The sequence below is a fragment of the Zea mays genome, chromosome 1, assembly GCF_902167145.1.
Source record: "Zea mays cultivar B73 chromosome 1, Zm-B73-REFERENCE-NAM-5.0, whole genome shotgun sequence".
In the NCBI taxonomy this organism is placed as follows: Eukaryota; Viridiplantae; Streptophyta; class Magnoliopsida; order Poales; family Poaceae; genus Zea; species Zea mays.
Window position 1 is genome coordinate 118,125,302 of NC_050096.1, and position 27,400 is coordinate 118,152,701.

At 46.8% G+C, this 27,400-nt stretch overlaps 1 protein-coding gene across 5 annotated transcripts in view; it reads right to left on the minus strand.

Moving 5' to 3' along the window:
• Positions 1 to 3,086: 3,086 nt before the first annotated feature.
• The window catches only part of LOC100193937 (uncharacterized), a 50,136-nt gene continuing 25,822 nt past the window's right edge, over positions 3,087 to 27,400 (minus strand). For 4 of the 5 annotated variants that reach the window (XM_020545229.1, XM_035963430.1, XM_008659923.3 and 1 more), the window contains 8 exons: positions 5,846 to 5,911; positions 5,499 to 5,611; positions 4,252 to 4,336; positions 4,036 to 4,146; positions 3,868 to 3,963; positions 3,717 to 3,764; positions 3,563 to 3,631; positions 3,145 to 3,469 (listed from right to left, as the gene is read on the minus strand). In XM_020545229.1, the coding sequence (XP_020400818.1) occupies positions 3,281 to 3,469; positions 3,563 to 3,631; positions 3,717 to 3,764; positions 3,868 to 3,963; positions 4,036 to 4,146; positions 4,252 to 4,336; positions 5,499 to 5,611; positions 5,846 to 5,911 (777 nt within the window). In that variant the 3' untranslated portion in view covers positions 3,145 to 3,280. Of the gene's footprint in view, positions 3,470 to 3,562; positions 3,632 to 3,716; positions 3,765 to 3,867; positions 3,964 to 4,035; positions 4,147 to 4,251; positions 4,337 to 5,498; positions 5,612 to 5,845; positions 5,912 to 27,400 lie in introns of all 5 variants that reach the window. The other variant, NM_001359353.1, reaches the window with a different exon arrangement.

A 27,400-nucleotide genomic window follows, 5' to 3' on the forward strand; every position in this document is an offset into this window, starting at 1 on the left:
CTCTCCAAGGTACCTAATCATTAAAACATCCATGGCCCCAAGCGTAAGCTCTAAAACACAATTGACTAGGTAGAACGTACCTGGAGATTTAGCTGTCGTGCACGAGATCGTGTTATCGGTCCATTCATTGTATGTATAGAAGTGATGTCCTCATCAATGTAGTTTCATTTTGTATCTTTTTATATCATATGAATCTTGCCTTTGCACATGTATCCTAGTAGCTAGATTGCATTTTTACTTTTGTATTTGATTATTTGTTTGCTTTGGTTATGAAGCGATCAACACAAAAAGGGAGAGATTGTAAGGAAAATGGATTGTGTCAACATAACCTTTTCTCTAATAACATTTGCTAGTGTTTATGAATATAGTTGAAAGGATGCAGCATAGACTTGGACGAAAACAACATAGTGATCAGAAGATCAACACACCTCAAAGAAAGACATTAGAAGACTCATTGACGACCTACAAAGGTCATGCAAGAGTCAATACACAAATTTAAAGAAGCCCGAATGAAGAAATAAAAAGAAACAAAGGAACATACTATAGAGCAACACTGAATGTGTTGGTGGTACATCAGATGAAGCACTGGATTAGAGTTGTGCCTATGTTGAAGAAAGTGCTAGAAAATTGAGTACATTAGACACATAGGTGTGCACCAACAACACTGAATGCCACATCGGATAGGGCACCTAGAGAGATTTGTAGCATGTATGCAGAGCTTTGCAATAGACTAGACATGTCTAGTGGTACACTAGATACCGTACCAGATAGGGTAATCAGAGAGGTTGCAAATGCAACCAAGCTAGGATACATGCACCATACATGTTTGGTGTGACACTGGTGACCACGCTAAATACCCCAAGCTCAATGGTCGATAACGGCTAGTACCAACTAGCTGATGTGTACGCAGCGGACATGTTTGATGACTGCACCGAACATGTCCGGTGACTATGTCAAACATTTCTAGTGAGTACATACATTTTTGTGTCATTTCCAATGGCTAGTTTGGACATGGGGGGCTATAGTTACGATGTCAAGTGGGCATTTGAGATGTGTGGGAGCTAAGAAACAATACTAAAGAGTTGATACTCCATTCATTTAGCTCTAGACACACAAGTACTCGCAGAATCACTCGGTGATTAGTGTAGGTGCTTTGCAAAGTGGTTAGGTTAGTTAAACTGCTATTATAACACTTGCTCTTGGTTAATCCTAGTTGATAGAAGTGAGGTTAGACACCCTAAACCCCTTGGTGTTTATGTGCACCATTGTATTGTAATGAGTGGAGCTTATAGTCTTGATAGATCACACCAACTGTGTTTGTGGTGTGGTCACCCCCATGTACTAGAGAGAACAAGGCCCATGATGTTTTAGCTAGAAGCTTGATAGTGGAGATAGCGAGAAGCATCTGAGAGAGGCTAGAATCAGAGCACCACTTGCACGTGGAGAAGGTTCAGGGCTATCTACATAGTTACCTTACTAGGAGCTTGGCCCTCTTGTGGGCTTCCCTTATATGGTACTCCAACGAGGATAAGTAAGAAACTTGCACACTTCTTGATACCTTGATAAAAGTATCGACCCGTTAATGGGAGTTTGTATCTCTATCATTTTGACCTTCCGCGTTTATATTGTTACCTTTGGTTGTGTGCTTTATCTTATTAGCTTAAATATAGACTAGTGGATAGGTTTGGAATCTTGCAAAACTTTTTGTGGTAGAGATAACAACCCTTAGTCAAAACCTTAGTTGCACATATGAACTCATGGTTATCCGCATAGGTTTTGATTAAGGAAAATAGAGGTCATAGATTAGTGCGAGAAATAGATTGCCTAATTGAACCGCTTCTCTTAGACGTTATCATTCCCTTTAGAGGGTTAGGCTAGAAAGATCTATTGCACTAGATTAGTGCATTGGACAAATAATAGTCTTAGAGGGTGAAGTATGATTATGAGAGAGCGACAACCAATTATACTCTTTTAGATTTGTGCTTATACATAGAATTTGTAATTGACTTTAGAGCTAGAAAAACGCTCGAAGCTCGCGAGCCGGCTCGGAGTCACTCAGGCTCGACTCGGAGGGACTCACAAGCCTGAGCGAGCCCGAGCTGATCCTACTTTTATGGCTCGCTCAAACAACGAGCTAAGCCAAGCCTGAGCGAGCCCGAGCTAACTCGCGAGCCGGCCTAATGATTGTTATAGTGAACGTACTAACCAATTCAAACTAAAAGCTTAAGTTAATAGGAGAAGATAACCAGTTACTCCATTTTTTGTGTTACTTTAGTAGATTTTACTCTGTTTATCCTTTAGTTTAATTCAGTTTGAATTTCGTTGTATTCTGTAATGTAAATAGAACGAAATTTATTATGTAAAATGAGATTTCAATAAAATACACTTCAACACCTCCACTAACGTGCAGCCAGAGAGAAAGTCGTAAACGTGGAAATAAATATGTGGAGGCACAAGCCTATGCTAGGATTCAAACTCAAGACCTCTATCTTTGGTACCATGTTGTAGTGGACGCACTAATCTGTTCAACCCAAAATCTTAAGCTGATGAGAGAAGATAGTCAATCTATTTATACACTTCAACAATGATATGGTGTTATGTTGTTACAGTATTACATTATTATGTTATTGATTTTTTTGTCTTTTATGGAACCAATGCTAGATATACTTTAAAAGATGTTACTGGATTTTTGGTACATATTTTTTATTTTATATATAACGAAAATATAAAATTTCTGCTCTAAATGATACTTAGTGTGGTGGCTCGCGAGCCTGGATGAGCTTAAGCCGAGTTTGGTGGCTCGCTGGGCCACCAAGCCGAGCCGAGTCAGCTCGGCTCGTTATCAGCCCTAATTGCCTTCACCAGATCCTAATCTCATGTCGTGGTTGCTTCAACCTGTCATCTATGAGTTTCTGTGAGATTGTCTATCATTCTTGATATAGTTCAATCTTGTGTTGTACTCACAATATCTTTTCAGAGATCCTTGACAAGTTTCATATAAGCAGGGGTATCATATTCTAAAACAAACCTCACAATATCAAGATATATGAATTCAATATGCATGCTTGGGTCAAGAACTCTAAGCGAAGTCTGATGAGAGTCCAACTAGCTAGTGGGTGATTGAGAGATATATACATGAAAGCAGCGAGAATAGAATGTAGAATTGGTATTGATGTCCTCTTACCCAGTCAATTGAAAACCAATGATAGCCAAATGGGTCCTAGATTCTGATGTTTCTTTTTCCCCTTTAAAAACTAGGCAATTACTAAGTGTATGCAATCTAGAACTTCAGCAAGAATGTGCGTATCTCCATGGGTCCGAGTTCAACGACAAGAGCTTGACTATCAACGGGACCACCTTTCAGTGGGATGGGATCACTTTTATCGTTCCCCAATACTCTCCAGTTGAGCTTTTTCATCTCTGACTTCTTTTGATTGGCAGAAAGGTTAGTCTCAGCTAATTCCTTGATCTGCATATTAGAACAACATTTAGGCTACTATATAATTATTCTGCACAGGAATATGAATCCAAAAGGATGATTTGCAACAATAATTTTACTTACGGTTCTCTTTCCGAACACCCTTCTTAGTTCAACTTTTGCTATCACTGAATACTGAGCGTCCTCTAGATCCTGGAGACTCGACAAAAGATCAATTATTGATTCATTATTTAGGAGGAACGAAAAGAAAACACTATTCTACAGAAAACTAATACACCTGAAATAGATGGGCCAAGCGGAGTAATGTGGTGTCATCATCTAGATTCTGAAAAGTTCAATTTTTCTGTTAATGTCTTTATGTCATTAATATGGTGTGTGCCCAATACTTCGCTATGAGTTAAAAGTAAATCAAGAAAGCATTATGATACCTGCAAGGTAATAATGGCAACATTATCAGGAAGACTGTAATTCTCATCCATCGTGCTTTGTTTGGCAACATTGTAGGATTTCCAACTTGTCTCATCCTGTAATGACAAGAATGATTACCTGTGGAACCAAATAAAAGGATCATACAGACATGGTAAAAAGCGGTATACCTCATGAGTAAAAGCAAGAAGATAGGGTGAATAGACTTGTTGGCCATATGTTCTTCGCCAGTGAGCTCCATGCCCTATCTTGTCAACTTTGACATAGTATGTTCCCCTCACCTGTCATTTTTGTGAACGGAAAGTTTCAGTAACAACTGTCAAATAAACAGTTCAATGTTATTGGAAAATACAAAGACAACATCAATATTGTCACTGAATTTATACTGTGAGCCCCTTGCAACTTCCATCCAAACAAACAACTTCACCAAGTGGTTCATCAACACCTTTGTCGTCATCTCTGATTACACGCCTGATATATATTGACAACGTTTATGATTAGAGAGTTCCAGCATGTGCATAACATATGCAAAACATAATACACAGATTTGAGATTGAATTCAAGAGGTCGCAACGAATATCTTCGTAACACAATTATGCTCCAAAAAGCAGGTTCAAAATTCCTTGGTTCATTTGACATATAGTATCGTAAACCTTTCATTAGTCACTTTATAAACCTTAGCTTATGGTCTTCGTCTACAATACATATAACAACAGCATATTGAGTTATTGAAACAAAATGCAATTGTTATAGGACTGGTTGTGGGCATTTAGAATGTGTTAAAAAACTTGGTTCTAGGTAAGAGCTAACACCTAATCCTATCCATTTGGAGAATAGCTCCAAGAAAAAAAAATCCAAGAGACGACTCCATTCTTAAGATGCAGTTATAGGAAATAAAAAAGTAATATAGGACCCTTCAACTCTTCTACTTCTCTAATTTCTACCCATCATCTGCTAAAAAATGTTTACCACCATCCATGTCTAAATATGGTACCGTGTCTACGAATATTACTCAATTTTGACCCTCTTGTTTTCGTGGTTTTCAAGTGATGTGTAGGCTTTTCCTGCAAACATTAACCGATTTCTGTGAAATTCTTGAATGCTTCCAGCGTTCCAAACACTGTCATCATTCTCTCTATTGCTCTTTATTTATTCCATGCGAAAGTAAACCGGTTAGCCATGAAAATAGGGTAAAAAGATAATAAAAAGTCGGCCATGTTGGCAAAAAAAAATCTAAAACTTTGAGGACAACACTGCCAATGCACTCTGAGCCCAATGGTCAAAATCAATTGTCACTAATCTTTGGAGTGCTAGATTTAGATGGTATTAGAGTTGAGAGTTAAAACGGTCAGATTCAGACAAAAGGATCCGTTCTTTGAATTATTTCAATAAAAAATAGAATTATTTCAATAAAAAGACTTAGTTCTTTCTCTCTCTTGGAAGACATGATCCGTTCTTTGAATCTGCCTGAAACCATGCCTGGTGTTAATCTTTTACAAGATCTAGCAGGGAGTCTAGATTAGGACCAAGATTGACCCTATACGAACTATCAAGATTTTTGTACAAGATCTTGGAGCTATTTGTTTTCGACGACCAATAAACATAGAACTGATTGAAGTGACTCAGCTAGTACCTGTGTAGCATAATCTCTAGCTGACCATCCTGAATACTTGATGCTCCAACAGCACGGTCCACAAGTACTGACAGCTCATATTTTCCATCGGCTACATACACGCCTAGATTGACCTGAAAAGTTAGTGTGCAAGAAATATACTGAAGTCGTAATCTAATAAGAAAAGTATAATTCTATATTCATATTTCCAGTCAATCCCATTTTCATTTTGGATATATTGTTGCATGATACAAAAATACTTCTTCACATGGAAAAAATACAGATAGCATGCTGTAAACTGAAATTCCATCATCGTTTCTAACAACCGGAATATTATTCACTTAGAAAAATGTGAGTACTTTGATTACCGGGTAGTAATTTCCTGCAACTGGTTCTGTCACTTCAAGATCCCAATCTTCCCTATAGTTTCTAACCTGCAAATGAAATTCAATCTGAATGCCTATGTAAAAAGAGACTATGCAGACTTATAAAACTCTAGCATACTCAATTCACAAAAGGTTCATAGTTTTAAAAGAAAGTTGACCCATGGGCGAAAGTCGACCCCCACAGAATTACACTAAGGGCTAGTTTGAAAGTAAGGGAGACAAACTTAGTGAGATATTGTTTGGGTACTCTAGTATTTATCCCGATCCACATGTATTGAGGTCGTTTGGAGTGTAAATTATGGTGAATACTAAAATACCAAAACAAAGCATGAGGGAAAATCTCCCATAAATTAGTGAGGGCTGGTTTGATGACAAGAGATTTGTAGGGTCCATGGGGGAGGAAGTCACTTGCTATTCAATTTTGAATAGTAAAGGAATTCATTTCCCATAGATCCCTTCCAAATCTCTTGCCACCAAACCAGCCCTAAATGTCTTATTCTAATGACATCCCCTTCCTCCCAGGAGTCTCGACGCTACCGCAAGGGCCCACGGTTGTCCCCGTGTCGTTCTCACATCCGGAGCGATCGCCCGTTTCAAGAGTATCGACTTCGTCATCAGCCCGGCCTTCTCTACCTGAGGACCCGGACGTCGTTGCAGAAGCACTCGGCGGCCTCAGCCTGAACCCACGTGAGCAAGGTGCCGGGCCATGATCTTCCTTGCCCTCTGAGGCTGGCGAGATAAGGCGACAGATCGCAGTCCAAATGGGGCCCAACCCCTCGTATGACGATCTGTGGGCACTCTTCTCAGCCTACGCAGAACTTTCCGCAGGGTACGACAAGGGAAGGTCGCCTCGCCACGACGGCTCTGGCGGCATCCCACACATGTTTCCACCTCGCCTGCGCCACACACCTGGGATGATTGTAGCCATCGTCGCCTGAGGCCACCTCCGCACCACCGATGACATGGAGTTCGTCGGGATGGTCAAGGGTGCAGGCATCCTCATTTTTGATGCCATGTGCTCAGACTCAGCTAGGCTTGGACCCTAGCCCCCCGATGAGCAGCGAGGGTGGACCTCCCAACGACGGGGAGAATGAAGGACGTCTGACCCTCGCGACCCTTGTCCTCCCGGTGGGACAAGCGACGTTTGTAGCGCCAGCAAGCTAGGGTGCTACACAAGGCATGAGCCCGAGGAATCGCCAAGCTTGATGTATCCATCATAAACCCCTCGTAGTTCTCGGCAGGAATGGGTTCACATCCCACTTTAATTCATTTGTGTTTGTTAATGAAAACTGATTCCAAGACCGTTCCTGGTATCGGGCATAAAAAAGGGGGAGGACCCCAGGATAGACCTGGCTCAATCTCTCTCTCCCTTTCCTTTTTTCGCCTCCTCTCTATAACTCACAGGATAGGCGGTGCGACGTTCAGGACAACGGAGGAGAGAGGCGGATAACAGACGAGTCAATAGAGTGGAGTGCGGGAACCCCCACCAATAAACCAATTACGTTGCCTTTCTCTTCCAATCGTTCCAAACTTTCTTATTTTCTGTTGAAAGGGTGCCCAGCGAAACGTGTCACCGCATCGTGTCTCCCTCCTACAGGACCCTCGACAGGAAGGGGGCCTAGGACAACGTAACCTGGTACCCCCAAAAGGAAGGGAGACATGCGGGTCAACCTAGCTCTCATCCTTGTTAGATTGGATCTAAGATACGGGTGATGCGAATGGAGGGGTCCACTGAGGAAGCTAGTTGAGACTGCGAACGCTTACGCCTCGAAGGCTACGGTGATGGTCGCCAGCGAAAAAATCTTGGGCCCTAAAGTCGTAGGTACCTGCTCCGATTGGACGGACTCTAACAAGAATGGAACAGGAAAAGGAGCGCAAAACCCTAACAACAATCGTTAATTGATTCTCCTTACAAATTTTGTGGGAAAATCAATCCTTGATTATTTCTTATTAGGAAATGCGAAATATGACTCTTTGCTAAGCGTCGGGCGAGGTGTTTAGCCTATGCTCCCAGGTCCTTAGGTCTCGTTGTCTCACCATCCGTTAGTATGACCGAGGCATTCTTGATCCTGCTTGATCAAGTCATCGAGACAAGGTCCGATCGCGACTAGGGCATGGTGAACCCTGAGCCGGAATGCGTCGGCCTCCAATTCCCGAATGCGGCCAACAATGAGCGTCATAAGGGAGGTTGGGGCGGATGAATCCCCCGATCGCGGAATCCCGAGATGATCACGTACAAGATCAATGGCCGCACACAGACTGGAGTCCTCGACGTCAAGAGCCCACAGACGATCCTCCACGCGCAAAAGCTCTCCTAGCACCTCTGCTAGCGAAACAAAAAATCCCATATGGATCGCCGAATCTCGAAAAGTCAGGAAAGCGAAAGAGCAAAGTACACGAATCTTACCCTCTGCTAAAGGCCTCGACGAAGAGCCCTCAGCGCCACTTTCTGGTATTGGCGCCTCATTAGGGCCTGACTGGACCTTCATGAAGCCACGCCTCGCCTCGGCCGTGGGACTCGGGGGCTTGGCTCCCCTTTTGATCTCGTGACCGACCCCAGCCACCGCCTTTGTGGACTCCTCGCATTCGGCGGTGGAACTTCCGCGCCTCTTCGATAGGACAGGGTGCCACCAGACGATCGACGTTTAGGTCCAGGGGTAATTAAATGTTCCCCCTACCGCCCCAAAACAACCATGGGCCTCAGACGTCTTGCGCTGACTGATTCCGTTCTCGGGATGGAATCCTTCCTGGTCCCCACGACATCGGGGAGGCAGCGGCTCCCTAGCGGTGGTGGCTGCACAAGAGTTGAAGGCCTGTCTTCCCCGAGAACTTCCCGACCATGCCACGACGGCTCGTTCTCAACCACGGGTAGCTGTAGCGAGGGTATCAACACCCATGAAAAGGGGGCCCGCCGAAAAAGGGGCCTCCGTGGAGGGGACACTGACGACGGCGGTCCCCCGCAAGCCACGCCCGTCAATGAAAGGGAAATGTGCCCTTGGGCCATTTCTAAAGTATTTTAGTGATTAAAGTGACCAACACAAATCGAGTGAGTAATTATGTGCAAAATGGTGGATGAAGTGCAAATCATCAAGAAGGTATGATTCTAGACTTAGTATATTGTTTTTTGTGTACTAACATATTTGTCTAAGTGCTAGAATCAGAGAAAATAGAAAGAGAAAAAGACTTGGCTGAAGTAGCCAAGACTCAGCGCAGTCTGGGTGCACCGGACTGTCCGGTGCACCAGGCTGGCGTCTGGTCAACTGGCCGCTCTCGGGAATTCGTCGGCGGCGTACGGCTAAAAATCACCGGACTGTCCGGTGGTGCACCGGACTGTCCGGTGAGCCAACGGTCGGCCGCGCAATCCGCGCGTGACGCGTGGCTGAGCCAACGGTCTGATGGGGGCATCGGACTGTCCGGTGCGCCAACGGCTCCAAGTCTTCAACGGTCGGCTGCGCCAATTTAGGAAGGCGATCTGCACCGGACAGTAAACAGGGGATGTCCGGTGGTGCACCGGACTGTCCGGTGCGCCACCCGACAAAAGGCAAGGATTGCCTTCCAAGAATGCCTCCAACGGCTCCTAGCTGCCTTGGGGCTATAAAAGGGACCCCTAGGTGCATGGAGGAGTCACCCAAGCATACTTTGAGCATTCTTAATCATTCACACTCTGTCTTCGCGCACTCGATTGACTTTCTTAGTGATTTGAGCTCCGTTCTAGTGGTGAACTTTGTGCTATTCATTTGAGCTCAAGTCTTCGGTGTGTGTGTGTGCGTATTGCTGCGGATTTGTGTGTGTTGCTTTCCTCCCTTACCATAAATCGGGTCTACCTTCATCGCCTCCTCAAGAAGACGTCGTACGAACTTCTAACCGGTAACAAACCCAACGTTTCATATTTTCGTGTATTTGGGAGTAAATGCTACATTCTAGTGAAGAAAGGTAGGAATTCCAAATTTGCTCCCAAAGCTGTAGAAGGGTTCTTGTTAGGTTATGACTCAAATACAAAGGCGTATAGAGTCTTCAACAAATCATCGGGTTTGGTTGAAGTCTCTAGCGATGTTGTATTTGATGAGACTAATGGCTCTCCAAGAGAGCAAGTTGATCTTGATGATGTAGATGAAGAAGATGTTCCAACGGCCGCAATACGCACCATGGCGATTGGAGATGTGCGACCACAGGAACACAAAGAGCAAAATCAACCTTCTTCCTCAACAATGGTGCACCCCCAACTCAAGATGATGAACAGGTTCATCAAGAAGAGGCGTGTGATCAAGGGGGAGCACAAGATGATCATGTTATAGAGGAAGAAGCACCTCAGGCCCCTCCAACTCAAGTCCGAGCGATGATTCAAAGGAATCATCCCGTCGATCAAATTTTGGGAGATATAAGCAAGGGAGTAACTACTCGCTCTAGATTAGCTAATTTTTGTGAGCATTACTCTTTTGTCTCTTCTATGGAGCCTTTCAGGGTAGAAGAGGCTTTGCTAGATCCGGACTGGGTGTTGGCCATGCAGGAAGAGCTTAATAACTTCAAGTGAAATGAAGTTTGGACACTGGTGCCACGTCCAAAGCAAAACGTTGTGGGAACCAAGTGGGTATTCCACAACAAGCAAGACGAGCACAGAGTGGTGACAAGGAACAAGGCTAGACTTGTGGAAAAAGGTTATGCCCAAGTCGCAGGTTTGGACTTTGAGGAGACTTTTGCTCCTGTGGCTAGGCTAGAGTCTATTCGCATTTTGTTAGCCTATGCCGCTCACCATTCTTTCAGGTTGTTCCAAATGGATGTGAAGAGCGCTTTCCTCAACGGGCCAATCAAGGAGGAGGTGTACGTAGAGCAACCCCATGGCTTTGAGGATGAACGGTACCCTGACCACGTGTGTAAGCTCTCTAAGGCGCTCTATGGACTTAAGCAAGCCCCAAGAGCATGGTATGAAAAGCTCTATGGACTTAGATATTTAGTTGCTACGCCTTGCTTCGGGATCTGGTATCCAAAGGGGTCAACCTTTGACTTGATTGGATACTCAGACTCCGATTATGCTGGATGCAAGGTTGATAGGAAGAGTACATCAGGGACGTGCCAATTCTTAGGAAGGTCCCTGGTGTCTTGGAGTTCTAAGAAACAAACTTCCGTTGCCCTATCCACCGCTGAGGCCGAGTATGTTGCCGCAGGATAGTGTTGCGCGCAACTACTTTGGATGAGGCAAACCCTCAGGGACTTTGGCTACAATCTGAGCAAAGTCCCACTCCTATGTGACACTGAGAGTGCAATCCGCATGGCGGATAATCCTATTGAACACAGCCGCACTAAGCACATAGACATCCGGCATCACTTTTTGAGAGACCACCAGCAAAAGGGAGATATCGAAGTGTTTTATGTTAGCACCGAGAACCAGCTAGCCGATATCTTTACCAAGCCTCTAGATGAGTCAACCTTTTGTAGGCTGCGTAGTGAGCTAAATGTCTTAGATTCGCGTAACTTGGATTGATCTATAGCATACATGTGTTTTATGCCTTTGATCATGTTCTTTTGTGCATGTTGTTGTTTATGTATGGTGCTCAAGTTGTGTAAGCAATCCCCGGACCTCAAAAGTCCATGTGTGAGTGATGCACTTATTTAGGGGGAGGCATGCTACAACTTGACACTTTGAGACTAATCTTATGTGTGACTTTACCTGTTTTAGTCTCAAAAGTGGATTGAAAAGGAAAGGTGGACTTGGACCATGAAAGACTTCCACTGCACTCCGATGAGAGGGTAATTTACTCCAAGTTCATCTCCATGATCTTATTGACTTTTTACTCCTAATTGAAGATTTTGGTGAGGCAATGGGGTTAAAGGGCCAACAATGATCCCGTTTTGGTGCTTATGCCAAAGGGGGAGAAATTAAGGCTAAAGCAAATGGATCAGCTACCACTTAAGAATTTTGAAAATAGTAGAGTTAGAACTTTTGATTTGTCAAAATACTCTAAGTGTCTCTTTTTGTCAAAAGTTGGTCTCTCGTGGGGAGAATGTTTGATTATGGGAAAAAGGGGGAGTTTTTGAATCCTTGATCAATTTCTCTTGGAATAGCTCTCTTTATGCCTCAACAAGTGTGTTTGACTTAGAGATAGGAAATTGAAGTTGATTTGCAAAAACAAACCAAGTGGTGGCAAAGGATGATCCAAATATGCCAAATTTGAATAAAAACAATTCTTGTTCAATAGTGCATTGATGTTGCACTTCTTTTAGTTGCTTTTTGTTGTGTTGGCATAAATCACCAAAAAGGGGGGAGATTGAAAGGGAAATGTGCCCTTGGGCCATTTCTAAAGTATTTTAGTGATTAAAGTGACCAACACAAACCGAGTGAGTAATTATGTGCAAAATGGTGGATGAAGTGCAAATCATCAAGAAGGTATGATTCTAGATTTAGTACATTGTTTTTTGTGTACTAACATATTTGTCTAAGTGCTAGAATCAGAGAAAAATAGAAAGAGAAAAAGACTTGGCTGAAGCAGCCAAGACTCAGCGCAGTCTGGGTGCACCGGACTGTCCGGTGGTGCACCGGACAGTGTCCGGTGCGCCAGGCTGGCGTCTGGTCAACTGGCCGCTCTCGAGAATTCGTCGTCGGCGTACGGCTAAAAATCACCAGACTGTCCGGTGAGCCAACGGTCGGCCGCGCAATCCACGCGTGACGCGTGGCCGAGCCAACGGTCTGATGGGGGCACCGGACTGTCCGGTGTGCACCGGACAGTGTCCGGTGCGCCAACAGCTCCAAGTCTTCAACGGTCGGCTGCGCCGATATAGGAAAGCGATCTGCACTGGACAGTGAACAGGGGATGTCCGGTGGTGCACCGGACTGTCCGGTGAGCCACCCGACAGAAGGCAAGGATTGCCTTCCAAGAATGCCTCCAACGGCTCCTGGCTGCCTTGGGGCTATAAAAGGGACCCCTAGGTGCATGGAGGAGTCACCCAAGCATACTTTGAGCATTCTTAATCATTCACACTCCGTCTTCGCGCACTCGATTGACTTTCTTAGTGATTTGAGCTCTGTTCTAGTGGTGAACTTTGTGCTATTCATTTGAGCTCAAGTCTTGGCTGTGTGTGTGCGTATTGCTGCGGATTTGTGTGTGTTGCTTTCCTCCCTTACTCTAGTGTTTTGAAAGGGAATTAGGCTTACACCTAGTTCATATATAATTTTGGTGGTTGAATTGCCCAACACAAATATTTGGACTAACTAGTTTGCCCAAGTGTATAGATTATACAGGTGTAAAAGGTTCACACTCAGCCAATAAAAAGACCAAGTTTTGGATTCAACAAAGGAGCAAAAGGGCAACCGAAGGCAACCCTGGTCTGGGGCACCGGACTGTCCGGTGTGCCACCGGACAGTGAACAGTACCTGTCCGGTGCACCAGGGGACTCAGACTCAAACTCGCCACCTTCGGGAATTTCCAGGGCGACTCGGCTATAATTCACCGGACTGTCCGGTGTACACCGGACAGTGTCCGGTGCGCCAAGGGAGGTCAGCCTCAGGAACTCGCCAGCTTCGGGAAAAGCCAACGGCTCGTCCACTATAATTCACCGGACTGTCCGGTGTGCACCGGACTGTCCGGTGCGCCTCCGGAGCAACGGTCATCTCCGCGCCAACGGCTCTCTGCCGCGCATTTAATGCGCCCTCTGCGCGCGCAGAAGTCAGAATCGCCCATGCTGGCACACCGGACATCAAACAGTACCTGTCCGGTGTGCACCGGACACCCAGGCGGGCCCACAAGTCAGAAGCTCCAACGGTCAGAATCCAACGGCAGTGATGACGTGGCAGGGGGCACCGGACTGTCCGGTGCGCCATCGAACAGACAGGATTCCCAACGGCCACATTTGGTGGTTGGGGCTATAAATACCCCAACCACCCCACCATTCATTGCATCCAAGTTTTCCACTTCTCAACTACTACAAGAGCTCTAGCATTCAATTCTAGACACACTAAAGAGATCAAATCCTCTCCAATTCCACACAAAGCCCTAGTGACTAGTGAGAGTGATTTGCCGTGTTCATTTGAGCTCTTGCGCTTGGATTGCTTCTTTTCTTTCTCACTTGTTCTTGAGATCACAACTCCATTGTAATCAAGGCAAGAGGCACCAATTGTGTGGTGGCCCTTGCGGGGAAGTTTTGTTCCCGGCTTTGATTTGAGAAGAGAAGCTCACTCGGTCCAAGGGACCGTTTGAGAGAGGGAAGGGTTGAAAGAGACCCGGCCTTTGTGGCCTCCTCAACGGGGAGTAGGTTTACAAGAACCGAACCTCGGTAAAACAAATCTCCGTGTCTCACTTGCTTATTCGCTTGGGATTTGTTTTGCACCCTCTCTCTCGGACTCGTTTATATTTCTAACGCTAACCCGGCTTGTAGTTGTGTTTATATTTGTAAATTTCAGTTTCGCCCTATTCACCCCCCCTCTAGGCAACTATCAATTGGTATCAGAGCCCGATGCTTCATTAGAGCCTAACCGCTCGAAGTGATGTCGGGAGATCACGCCAAGAAGGAGATGGAGACCGGCGAAAAGCCCACTACAAGCCACGGGAGCACTTCATCGGAAGAGTCCCGTACCAAAAGGAGGGAGAAGAAGAAGAGCTCCTCCAACAAAGGGAAGGAGAAGAAATCTTCTTCTCACCACAAAGAGAAGAAGGAAAAATCTTCTTCCCACAAGCCGCATCGGAAAGGCGACAAGCACAAGAGGATGAGGAAGGTGGTCTACTACGAGACCGACACTTCATCAACATCAACCTCCGACTCCGATGCGCCCTCCGTCACTTCTAAGCGCCAAGAGCGCAAGAAGTATAGTAAGATCCCCCTACGCTACCCTCGCATTTCCAAACATACACCTTTACTTTCTGTCCCATTAGGCAAACCACCAACTTTTGATGGTGAAGATTACGCTAGGTGGAGCGATTTAATGCGATTTCATCTAACCTCGCTCCACAAAAGTATATGGGATGTTGTTGAGTTTGGTGCACAGGTACCGTCGGTAGGGGATGAAAACTATGATGAGGATGAGGTGGCCTAAATCGAGCACTTCAACTCTCAAGCAACAACAATACTCCTCGCCTCTCTAAGTAGAGAGGAGTATAACAAAGTACAAGGGTTGAAGAGCGCCAAGTAGATTTGGGATGTGCTCAAAACCGCGCACGAAGGAGACGAACTCACCAAGATCACCAAGCGGGAAACGATCGAGGGGGAGCTCGGTCGGTTCCGGCTTCGCAAAGGGGAGGAGCCACAACACATGTACAACCGGCTCAAGACCTTGGTGAATCAAGTGCGCAACCTCGGGAGCGTAAAATGGGATGACCACGAGATGGTTAAGGTTATTCTAAGATCTCTTATTTTCCTTAACCCTACTCAAGTTCAATTAATCCGTGGTAATCCTAGATATACTAAAATGACCCCCGAGGAAGTTATCGGGAATTTTGTGAGTTTTGAATGCATGATCGAAGGCTCGAGGAAGATCAACGAGCTTGATGATGCCACCACATCCGAAGCTCAACCCGTTGCATTCAAAGCAACGGAGGAGAAGAAGGAGGAGTCTACACCAAGTCGACAACCAATCGACGCCTCCAAGCTTGACAATGAGGAGATGGCGCTCGTCATCAAGAGCTTCCGCCAAATCCTCAAACAAAGGAGGGGGAAAGACTACAAGTCCCGCTCCAAGAAGGTTTGCTACAAATGTGGTAAGCCCGGTCATTTTATTGCTAAATGTCCTATATCTAGTGACAGTGACCGAGGCGACGACAAGAAGGGGAGAAGAAAGGAGAAGAAAAGGTACTACAAGAAGAAGGGCGGCGATGCCCATGTTTGTCGGGAATGGGATTCCGACGAGAGCTCAAGCGACTCCTCCGACGACGAGGACGCCGCCAACATCGCCGTCACCAAGGGACTCCTCTTCCCCAACGTCGGCCACAAGTGCCTCATGGCAAAGGACGGCAAAAAGAAGGTTAAATCTAAATCCTCCACTAAATATGAATCCTCTAGTGATGACAATGCTAGTGATGAGGAAGATAATTTGCGTTCCCTTTTTGCCAACTTTAACATAGCTCAAAAAGAAAAATTAAATGAATTGGTTAGTGCTATTCATGAAAAGGATGATCTTTTGGATTCCCAAGAGGACCTCCTTATTAAGGAAAACAAGAAACATGTTAAGGTTAAAAAGGCTTATGCTCTTGAAATTGAGAAATGTGAAAAATTATCTAGTGAGCTAAGCACTTGCCATGAGATGATTGACAACCTTAGAAATGAAAATGCTAGTTTAAATGCTAAGGTTGATTCTCATGTTTGTAATGTTTCAATTCCCAATCCTAGAGATAATAATGATTTGCTTGCTAGGATTGAAGAATTAAACATTTCCCTTGCTAGTCTTAGAATAGAAAATGAGAATTTAATTGCTAAGGCTAAAGAACTAGATGTTTGCAATGCTACCATTTCCAATCTTAGAGATAAAAATGATATTCTTCATGCTAAGATTGTTGAACTTAATTCTTGCAAACCCTCTCCATCTATTGTTGAGCATGTATCTATTTGTACTAGATGTAGAGATGTTGATGTTAATGCTATTCATGATCATATGGCTTTAATTAAACAACAAAATGATCATATAGCAAAATTAGATGCTAAAATTGCCGAGCACAACTTAGAAAATGAGAAATTTAAATTTGCTCGTACCATGCTTTATAATGGGAGACGCCCGGGCATTAAGGATGGCATTGGCTTCCAAAGAGGAGACAATGTCAAAATTAATGCCCCTTCTAAGAACTTGTCTAACTTTGTTAAGGGCAAGGCTCCCATGCCTCAGGATAACGAGGGCTACATTTTATACCCTGCCGGCTATCCTGAGAGCAAAATTAGGAGAATTCATTCTAGGAAGTCTCACTCTGGCCCTAATCATGCTTTTATGTATAAGGGTGAGACATCTAGCTCTAGGCAACCAACCCGTGCCAAGTTGCCTAGAAAGAAAACTCCTAATGCATCAAATGATCATGCCATTTCATTTAAAACTTTTGATGCTTCTTATGTGCTTACTAACAAATCCGGCAAAGTGGTTGCCAAGTTTGTTGGGGGCAAACACAAGGGTTCCAAGACTTGTGTTTGGGTACCCAAAGTTCTTGTTTCTAATGCCAAAGGACCCAAAACAGTTTGGGTACCTAAAGTCAAGAACTGAATTTGTTTTGTAGGTTTATGCATCCGGGGGCTCAAGTTGGATACTCGACAGCGGGTGCACAAACCACATGACCGGGGAGAAAAGGATGTTCTCCTCATATGAGAAAAACAAAGATTCCCAACGAGCTATCACATTTGGGGATGGAAATCAAGGTTTGGTCAAAGGACTTGGTAAAATTGCTATATCTCCTGACCATTCTATTTCCAATGTTTTTCTTGTAGATTCTTTAGATTACAACTTGCTTTCTGTTTCTCAATTATGTCAAATGGGCTACAACTGTCTTTTTACTGATGTAGGTGTCACTGTCTTTAGAAGAAGTGATGATTCAATAGCATTTAAGGGAATGTTAGAGGGTCAGCTATACCTGGTAGATTTTGATAGAGCTGAACTCGACACTTGCTTAATTGCTAAGACTAACATGGGTTGGCTCTGGCACCACCGACTAGCCCATGTTGGGATGAAGAATCTTCACAAGCTTCTAAAGGGAGAGCACATTTTAGGATTAACAAATGTTCATTTTGAGAAAGACAGGATTTGTAGCGCATGCCAGGCAGGGAAGCAAGTTGGAGTCCATCATCCACACAAGAACATCATGACGACCGACAGGCCGCTTGAGCTACTCCACATGGATCTATTCGGCCCGATTGCTTACATAAGCATCGGCGGGAGTAAGTATTGTCTTGTAATAGTGGATGATTATTCTCGCTTCACTTGGGTATTCTTTTTACAGGAAAAATCTCAAACCCAAGAGACTTTAAAGGGATTCTTGAGACGGGCTCAAAATGAGTTCGGCTTAAGGATCAAGAAAATAAGAAGCGACAACGGGACGGAGTTCAAGAACTCACAAATTGAAGGCTTCCTTGAGGAGGAGGGCATCAAGCATGAGTTCTCCTCTCCCTACACGCCACAACAAAATGGTGTAGTGGAGAGAAAGAATCGAACTCTATTGGACATGGCAAGAACCATGCTTGATGAGTACAAGACACCGGACCGGTTTTGGGCCGAAGCAGTCAACACCGCCTGCTACGCCATCAACCGGTTATATCTACACCGAATCCTCAAGAAGACATCATATGAACTCCTAACCGGTAAAAAGCCCAACATTTCATATTTTAGAGTTTTTGGTAGCAAATGCTTTATTCTTGTTAAAAGAGGTAGAAAATCTAAATTTGCTCCTAAAACTGTAGAAGGCTTTTTACTTGGTTATGACTCAAACACAAGGGCATATAGGGTCTTTAGCAAGTCCACTGGACTAGTTGAAGTCTCATGTGACGTTGTGTTTGATGAAACTAACGGCTCTCAAGTAGAGCAAGTTGATCTTGATGAGATAGGTGAAGAACAGGCTCCATGCATAGCGCTAAGGAACATGTCCATTGGGGATGTGTGTCCTAAGGAATCCGAAGAGCCTCCACATACACAAGATCAACCATCCTCCTCCATGCAAGCATCTCCACCAACTCAAAATGAGGATGAAGCTCAAGTTGATGAAAGGCAAAATCAAGAAGATGAGCCACCTCAAGATGATGGCAATGATCAAGGGGGAGATGCAATTGATCAAGAAAAGGAGGATGAGGAAGAACCAAGGCCGCCACACCCAAGAGTCCACCAAGCAATCCAACGAGATCACCCCGTCGACACCATCCTCGGCGACATTCATAAGGGGGTAACCACTCGATCTCGTGTTGCACATTTTTGTGAACATTACTCTTTTGTTTCCTCTATTGAGCCACACAGGGTAGAGGAAGCACTTCAAGATTCGGATTGGGTGATGGCAATGCAAGAGGAGCTCAACAATTTCACAAGGAACGAGGTATGGCATTTAGTTCCACGTCCTAACCAAAATGTTGTAGGAACCAAATGGGTCTTCCGCAACAAGCAAGACGAGCATGGTGTGGTGACAAGGAACAAAGCTCGACTCGTGGCCAAAGGGTACTCACAAGTCGAAGGTTTGGATTTCGGTGAAACCTATGCACCCGTAGCTAGGCTTGAGTCAATTCGCATATTATTAGCCTATGCTACTTACCATGGCTTTAAGCTTTATCAAATGGACGTGAAAAGTGCCTTCCTCAATGGACCAATCAAGGAAGAGGTCTATGTTGAGCAACCTCCCGGCTTTGAAGACAGTGAGTATCCTAACCATGTTTATAGGCTCTCTAAGGCGCTTTATGGGCTCAAGCAAGCCCCAAGAGCATGGTATGAATGCCTTAGAGATTTCCTTATTGCAAATGGCTTCAAAGTCGGCAAGGCCGATCCTACACTCTTTACTAAAACTCTTGAAAATGACTTGTTTGTATGCCAAATTTATGTTGATGATATTATATTTGGGTCTACTAACGAGTCTACATGTGAAGAGTTTAGTAGGATCATGACACAGAAATTCGAGATGTCGATGATGGGGGAGTTGAAGTATTTTCTAGGATTCCAAGTCAAGCAACTCCAAGAGGGCACCTTCATTTGCCAAACGAAGTACACTCAAGACATTCTAACCAAGTTTGGAATGAAGGATGCCAAGCCCATCAAGACACCCATGGGAACCAATGGGCATCTCGACCTCGACACGGGAGGTAAATCCGTCGATCAAAAGGTATACCGGTCGATGATTGGTTCATTGCTTTATTTATGTGCATCTCGACCGGATATTATGCTTTCCGTTTGCATGTGTGCAAGATTTCAAGCCGACTCTAAGGAAGCTCACCTTACGGCCGTAAAACGAATCTTGAGATATTTGGCTTATACTCCTAAGTTTGGGCTTTGGTATCCTAGGGGATCCACATTTGATTTGATTGGATATTCGGATGCCGATTGGGCGGGGTGCAAAATCAATAGGAAGAGCACATCGGGGACTTGCCAGTTCTTGGGAAGATCCTTGGTGTCTTGGGCTTCAAAGAAGCAAAATTCGGTCGCTCTTTCCACCGCCGAAGCCGAGTACATTGCCGCAGGTCATTGTTGCGCGCAATTGCTTTGGATGAGGCAAACCCTGCGGGACTACGGTTACAAATTAACCAAAGTCCCTTTGCTATGTGATAATGAGAGTGCAATCAAAATGGCCGACAACCCCGTCGAGCATAGCCGCACTAAGCACATAGCCATTCGGTATCATTTTCTTAGGGATCACCAACAAAAGGGAGATATCGAGATTTCTTACATTAATACTAAAGAACAATTAGCCGATATCTTTACCAAACCACTTGATGAACAATCCTTTACCAGACTTAGGCATGAGCTCAATATTCTTGATTCTAGAAATTTCTTTTGCTAACTTGCACACATAGCTCATAAATGTACCTTTGATCATGTCTCTTTCATATGCTATGACTAATGCGTTTTCAAGTCTATTTTAAAACCAAGTCATAGGTACATTGAAAGGGAATTGGAGTCTTCGGCAAAGACAAAGGCTTCCACTCCGTAACTCATACTTCGCCATCACTCCAAGCATCTCTCTATTCCTTGGGGAGAAATGAGAATTCAAAGCAAAAGGACTTCGTCTTTGGTATAATCTTAACTCATTTACTTATGACCAAAGGGGAAGATAGTACCTAAGGGCTCTAATGGTTCCGTTTTTGGCAATTCATGCCAAAAAGGGGGAGAAATGAGCCCAAAGCAAAAGGACCGCACCACCACCACCAAATTCAAAAACTTAGTGTTTTCCAAAAGTATTTATCAATTGATATCCTATTATGTTCAAAAGGGGGATTTCAAAAATCTTACATCAAAACCCTCTTGAACACTAAGAGGAGGATTTAATTTAGGGGGAGTTTTGTTTAGTCAAAGGAAAAGCATTTGAAACAGAGGGAGAAAATTTCAAATCTTGAAAATGCTTTGCAAAACTCTTATTCATTTACCTTTGACTATTTGCAAAAGAACTTTGAAAAGGATTTACAAAAGATTTTTGCAAAAATAAAACTCGTGGTGCAAACGTGGTCCAAAATGTTATATAAGAAAGAAACATTCCATGCATATCTTGTAATTAGTTATATTGGCTCAATTCCAAGCAACCTTTACACTTACATTATGCAAACTAGTTCAATTATGCACATCTCTGTTTGCTTTGGTTTGTGTTGGCATCAATCACCAAAAAGGGGGAGATTGAAAGGGAATTAGGCTTACACCTAGTTCATATATAATTTTGGTGGTTGAATTGCCCAACACAAATATTTGGACTAACTAGTTTGCCCAAGTGTATAGATTATATAGGTGTAAAAGGTTCACACTCAGCCAATAAAAAGACCAAGTTTTGGATTCAACAAAAGGAGCAAAAGGGCAACCGAAGGCAACCCTGGTCTGGGGCACCGGACTGTCCGGTGTGCCACCGGACAGTGAACAGTACCTGTCCGGTGCACCAGGGGACTCAGACTCAAACTCGCCACCTTCGGGAATTTCCAGGGCGACTCGGCTATAATTCACCGGACTGTCCGGTGTACACCGGACAGTGTCCGGTGCGTCAAGGGAGGTCAGCCTCAGGAACTCGCCAGCTTCGGGAAAAGCCAACGGCTCGTCCACTATAATTCACCGGACTGTCCGGTGTGCACCGGACTGTCCGGTGCGCCTCCGGAGCAACGGTCATCTCCGCGCCAACGGCTCTCTGTCGCGCATTTAATGCGCCCTCTGCGCGCGCAGAAGTCAGAATCGCCCATGCTGGCACACCGGACATCAAACAGTACCTGTCCGGTGTGCACCGGACACCCAGGCGGGCCCACAAGTCAGAAGCTCCAACGGTCAGAATCCAACGGCAGTGATGACGTGGCAGGGGGCACCGGACTGTCCGGTGTGCACCGGACTGTCCGGTGCGCCATCGAACAGACAGGATTCCCAACGGCCACATTTGGTGGTTGGGGCTATAAATACCCCAACCACCCCACCATTCATTGCATCCAAGTTTTCCACTTCTCAACTACTACAAGAGCTCTAGCATTCAATTCTAGACACACTAAAGAGATCAAATCCTCTCCAATTCCACACAAAGCCCTAGTGACTAGTGAGAGTGATTTGCCGTGTTCATTTGAGCTCTTGCGCTTGGATTGCTTCTTTTCTTTCTCACTTGTTCTTGAGATCACAACTCCATTGTAATCAAGGCAAGAGGCACCAATTGTGTGGTGGCCCTTGCGGGGAAGTTTTGTTCCCGGCTTTGATTTGAGAAGAGAAGCTCACTCGGTCCAAGGGACCGTTTGAGAGAGGGAAGGGTTGAAAGAGACCCGGCCTTTGTGGCCTCCTCAACGGGGAGTAGGTTTACAAGAACCGAACCTCGGTAAAACAAATCTCCGTGTCTCACTTGCTTATTCGCTTGGGATTTGTTTTGCACCCTCTCTCTCGGACTCGTTTATATTTCTAACGCTAACCCGGCTTGTAGTTGTGTTTATATTTGTAAATTTCAGTTTCGCCCTATTCACCCCCCCTCTAGGCGACTATCATGTTTTCACTTAGATCCTTATTGTAAGGGCGAGAGACTCCAAGTTGTCGAGATTCCTCGCAAACGGGAAAGAGTAAAGAAAGAAGAACACCGTGGTATTCAAGTTGATCATTGGATCACTTGAGAGGAGTTGAGTGCAACTCTCGTCCATTGGGACGCCACAACGTGGACTAGGCAAGTGTTATACTTGGCCGAACCACAGGATAAACCATCGTGTCACTTGTGCTTGTTCTCGTTGTAACTATTGTGTTTCACAAGAGCTCGGTCCTTAGCCACTTGATTTCATTGTGCTAACACTTAATCAACTTGTGTGGCTTTAAGTTTTAACTTTTTACAGGATCACCTATTCACCCCCCCCTCTAGGTGCTCTCAGTCAGAAGGATTTCTCCGTCGGCCCTTGGAGAAAATGCAGGCTGAGCGACAGTCAAGGGGGATGCTTGGGCCCTTCTAGGTGTAAGCAGCAGGACTCTAACTCTCATCGAGAGGATGACACTACGAGTTAGGGCAATTTTCATTTATTTCTCACACACTACTCAAATGGCATACCCATCTAAGGGTTGGGGACACATATTTATAGCCCTAGAGGCTGCACTACCACACTACACAACAGGTGATGTCCTATAGATGCTAAAGGAGGACAGTCAAAAAGCTCCTGCTGTCTTCTAGATGCTAAAGGAGATGTTGTCCTTGCAGTCCTGCAGCACACTGTCCTCCCTGCAGTCCTACAGTCCTAGCAGTCAAAAGGATGCTAAAGGGGATGTTGTCCATGCATTCCTACAGCACGCTATCCTCCATAGATGCTCAAGACTTATTCCAGCATTCTCCCCCTAAGTCTTGGGCGTCGTCTTGTGGGAAAGTTGGGTCATCCCGGACCTGGAGCAAAGCTCAAGAAACTTGATCCTCCCAAGGGGCTTGGTGAGCAAGTCCGCAAGCTGATCCTTGGTGTTGATGTAGCGCGCATTGATGCTCCCTTCTGCCAAACAGTCACGAATGAAGTGGTACCTCACCCAGATGTGCTTGCTCCGTTTATGGAACACGGGGTTCTTGGCCAACGCCAAGGCAGACTGGCTGTCCACTCAGAGTTCCACTGCTCCAACGTCTCTCCTGAGGAGATCACCGAGCAGGCGAGCAAGCCAGAGCGCCTAAGTTGAAGCGGTGGATGCCGCTATGTACTCGGCTTCGCAGCTAGACATGGCCACCACCTGCTTCTTAACCGACTGCTAGCTGATGGGGCACTCGCCGAGGAAGAAGAGGATCTCGCTTGTGCTCTTGCTGGTGCCGATGTCGCCGGCGTGGTCGCTGTCGCTGTACCCGACAAGGTGTGCTTCCCCAGGGCACCTCGGGTAGTAGAGACCGTGGTCAAAAGTCCCCGCGATGTAGCGGATAATCCTCTTCACAGCCTGCTCATGCTCCATCGTCGGTCGCTGCAGGAACCGACTAACAGCCGACGGAGTATGCCAAGTCAGGCCGTGTGTGGACAAGGTAGCGAAGGCTCCCCACAAGACGCCGGTACTGTGTAGTGTCCACCTCCTCCGTCGTGCTGTCGCGACTCAGCTTCAGCCTCTCCTCCATCGGAGTGAGAGCTGGGTTGCAGTCGGTGAGCCCAGCCAGCTCAACAATGCGCTTGGCGTAGGTGGTCTAGCGAAGTGTGATCCCGGAGTCTCCCTGGTGCACCTCAATCCCCAAGTATAAGGAGAGATGCCCTAGGTCACTCATTTGGAAGGTGGTCGTCATCTCTTCCTTGAACGCTGCCACCTCTACATCCTTGGCGCCGGTGATCACCAAGTCATCGACGTAGACACCCACCAGCAGGGCACTTCCTCCATTGCCCCGCGATAGATGGCCGCCTCGTGCGGGCTTGGCGTGAAGCCCATTCCTTTGAGCGTGGAATCCAGCTTGGCATTCCACGCCCTCGGTGCCTGTCGTAGGCCATAGAGAGCCTTGCACAGGCGCAACACCTTGCCCTCCTTGCCAGGGATCACAAAACCTGGCGACTGGTGTACGTAGACCTCCTCCTTTGAGTCGCCGTTAAGAAACACCGACTTGACGTCCATGTGATGAACATGCTAGCCCTCCTGAGCTGACAGCGCAAGGAGGAGTCGCACGGATTCCATCCGTGCCACGGGGGCGAAAGCATCGTCGAAGTCGATCCCCTCCTGCTATAAGAAACCGTGTGCCACCAAGCGAGCCTTGTGCTTAACGATGGTGCCGGCTTCATCCCTCTTCAGTTTGAACACCCATTTAAGGGTGATCGCGTGATGACCATGAGGGAGATCAGCGAGCTCCCAAGTGTGGTTTGTCTCAACCGCGTCCATCTTCGACTGCATCGCGGCACGCCAAGCCGCGTGTTTCTCGGCCTCCGCGAAAGACCGAGGCTCGCCATCGTCGCATGCAAGATGCAACTCTTCCGCAAGAATGCGAGATGCCAGGCCCAGCACCGACGGGTCGATGAGAAGGCCCTCCACCTTTCGATACCGCAACGGCTCACCGTCGTAGCACGCGTTGACGCACTCCTCATCGTGGGAGAGCGGGGTCACGAGCTCCACGGGGTCGTGCTCGACACGAGCTGGCATCAGAGAGGACGTTCTTGGAGAGGGTACCATCGGTGTTGGAGTACGTGGTGACAGAGAGCTCGCTGGAGCCGGAGTCATGGCTGGATGGCGTGGTGGCGAAGAGCTCGTTGTAGCTGAAGTTGGAGAGTGTGGCATTGTAGTAGGTGGAGACTTGGGGGCTGGGGTAGGCCTACTCGAAGAAGTGTCGCCTACTCCCTCAGCTCCCTCAAAGTGGACGTACTCGATGGTGAAGCCGTCGTACGTCGTTGTCGTGCTGTCGTTCACCGCCTTGTCCCAGGACCATCCTCGCCCTTCGTCGAACACTACGTCGCGTGCCGTGCGCACACGTAGTGTTCCTGGGTCAAGGATGCGGTAGGCCTTCGAGCCCTCCGCGTAGCCAATGAACACCCCTGGGGTGCTCCTGTCGTTGATTCCGATGTGACCAAGCTCCTTGGTGAACGCGAGGCAGCCGAAGACCCATAGGTGAGAGACCGCCGGCTTGCGCCCATGCCAAGCCTCAAACAGCGTTATCTCGTTGAGTGCCTTGGTGGGAGAGCGGTTGAGGATGTAGACCGCTGTCACCACCGCCTCTCCCCAGAAGACAGCCGACATTCCCCTCTTCTTGAAGAGAGTCCGATCCATCGCCACAACCATCTGGTTGCGCCGCTCGATGACGTCGTTCTGCTGCGGGTTGTACGGCGCGGAGTAGCGGCGTTGAACGCTCTCATCCGCTCAGTACGACGCGAACTCAGCAGCTGTGAATTCATCGCTGTTGTCGGTGCGTAGCACGCGCAGCTTGCGGCCGCACTCCGCCTCCGCAGCGACCTGCACACGCTTGATGGCGTTCGCAACCTCTCCCTTACTGCCAAGGACCATCATCCACATGTAGCGGGAGAGGTCGTCGACGAGCAGCAAGTAGCGTTGTCCTCCAGGTGTGGCTGGTGTCACCGGGCCACACAAGTACCCATGCACGAGCTCGAGCCTCTCCTTGGCTCGGAAGCTCGACTGCTGGTGAAAGGGGAGTCATCTCTGCTTTGTCAACACGCAGACATCGCAGAATTGCTCCATATGGTCAAGGCACGGCAGGCCTCGTACCATCTCCTTGGCACTGAGCCGCTTCAGGGCCTCGAAGTTAAGGTACCCGAAGCGCTTATGCCACTGCCATGCCCCATCGTCTCGACGAGCAGCAAGGCAGCAAGGTTGTGCCACCTTCACATTGAGGATGTAAAGCCGATTTGGACTCCTACGTACCTTGGCAAGAATGCGACGAGAGGGGTCCTAGATCCTCATGACTCCGTGCTCAACCTCCACGCACGAACCGTTCTCATCCAGCTATCCCAAGCTGATGATAGAGTTCCTCAACGTGGGGATGTAGTAGACTCCGGTGAGCAGCCTGTGCTCACCAGACGTGGCGGTGAAGACGACTGAACCGGCGCCCTTGATCTCTATGCCGGAGGCGTCCCCAAACTTGACGGAGCCTCGGACGCTAGAGTCAAGCTCAGTGAAGAACTCCCTTCGGCCGGTCATGTGATGAGTGGCGCCGGTGTCGAGGCACCATCCTTCAATCATGTCTTTGCAGGAGCCGTTGCCGAGGAAAGCGCGTGATTTCGACTCGTCAAGGTGGAGGAGTGCCATTGCGGCCGGTGCCGCTAGAGATAGTTCGATGCTTGCATGTGCTAGGAGCAGAGCCTCCTCCGCCTCCGCCTGTGCGACGTTGGCCTGGCCATGTCGTGGCTGTCGACAGTCCCTGGCCTAGTAGCCAAGCTTGCCATAGTTGTGACAGTCGTTGTCTCGTGTCGGCTTCTTGTTGCCAACGGCGCCACCTTGGGCACCTCCACGGGCACCACCCTCAGCATGTCCTCATGCCCTGGCCTGGGCACCTCCACGTGCCTTGCAAGGCTTGCCGCGTTTGCGTCCTCGTGTCGAGGAGGACTCCCCCTTTTTCTTGTCACCCCGGCGTGCCTCTCACTACTCCTGAGTGAGACGTAGCTTCCCGCCTATAGTGATAGGCCCAGAGGGAGCCTGTGGTTCGTCGCCGTCGACCACCTTGAGACGACCTATCGCCTCTTCGATCGTCATCGTGGAGAGGTCTAGCAGAGACTCGATCGAGCGAGCAGTCTGCTTGTACTTCTCGGGGATGCAACAGAAGAGCTTCTCAACAGCTCTCTCCTCATTGTAGATGTCGTCGCCGAACTGCACCATCTTCTACAACAGAGTGTTGAGGCAGAGAGCAAAGTCATCAACATCCTCACCTGGCAGGAAGGCCAGGTTCTCCCACTCCTTGTGAAGTGCCTGCAGTGTGGTCTTGCGGGCACGGTCGCTGCCGATGTGGGTCATAGCGATGGCGTCCCAGACCTCCTTGGCAGTCCGCTTCTGGGAAAGCGAAAACTGTATCTCGGGAGGGACTGCGG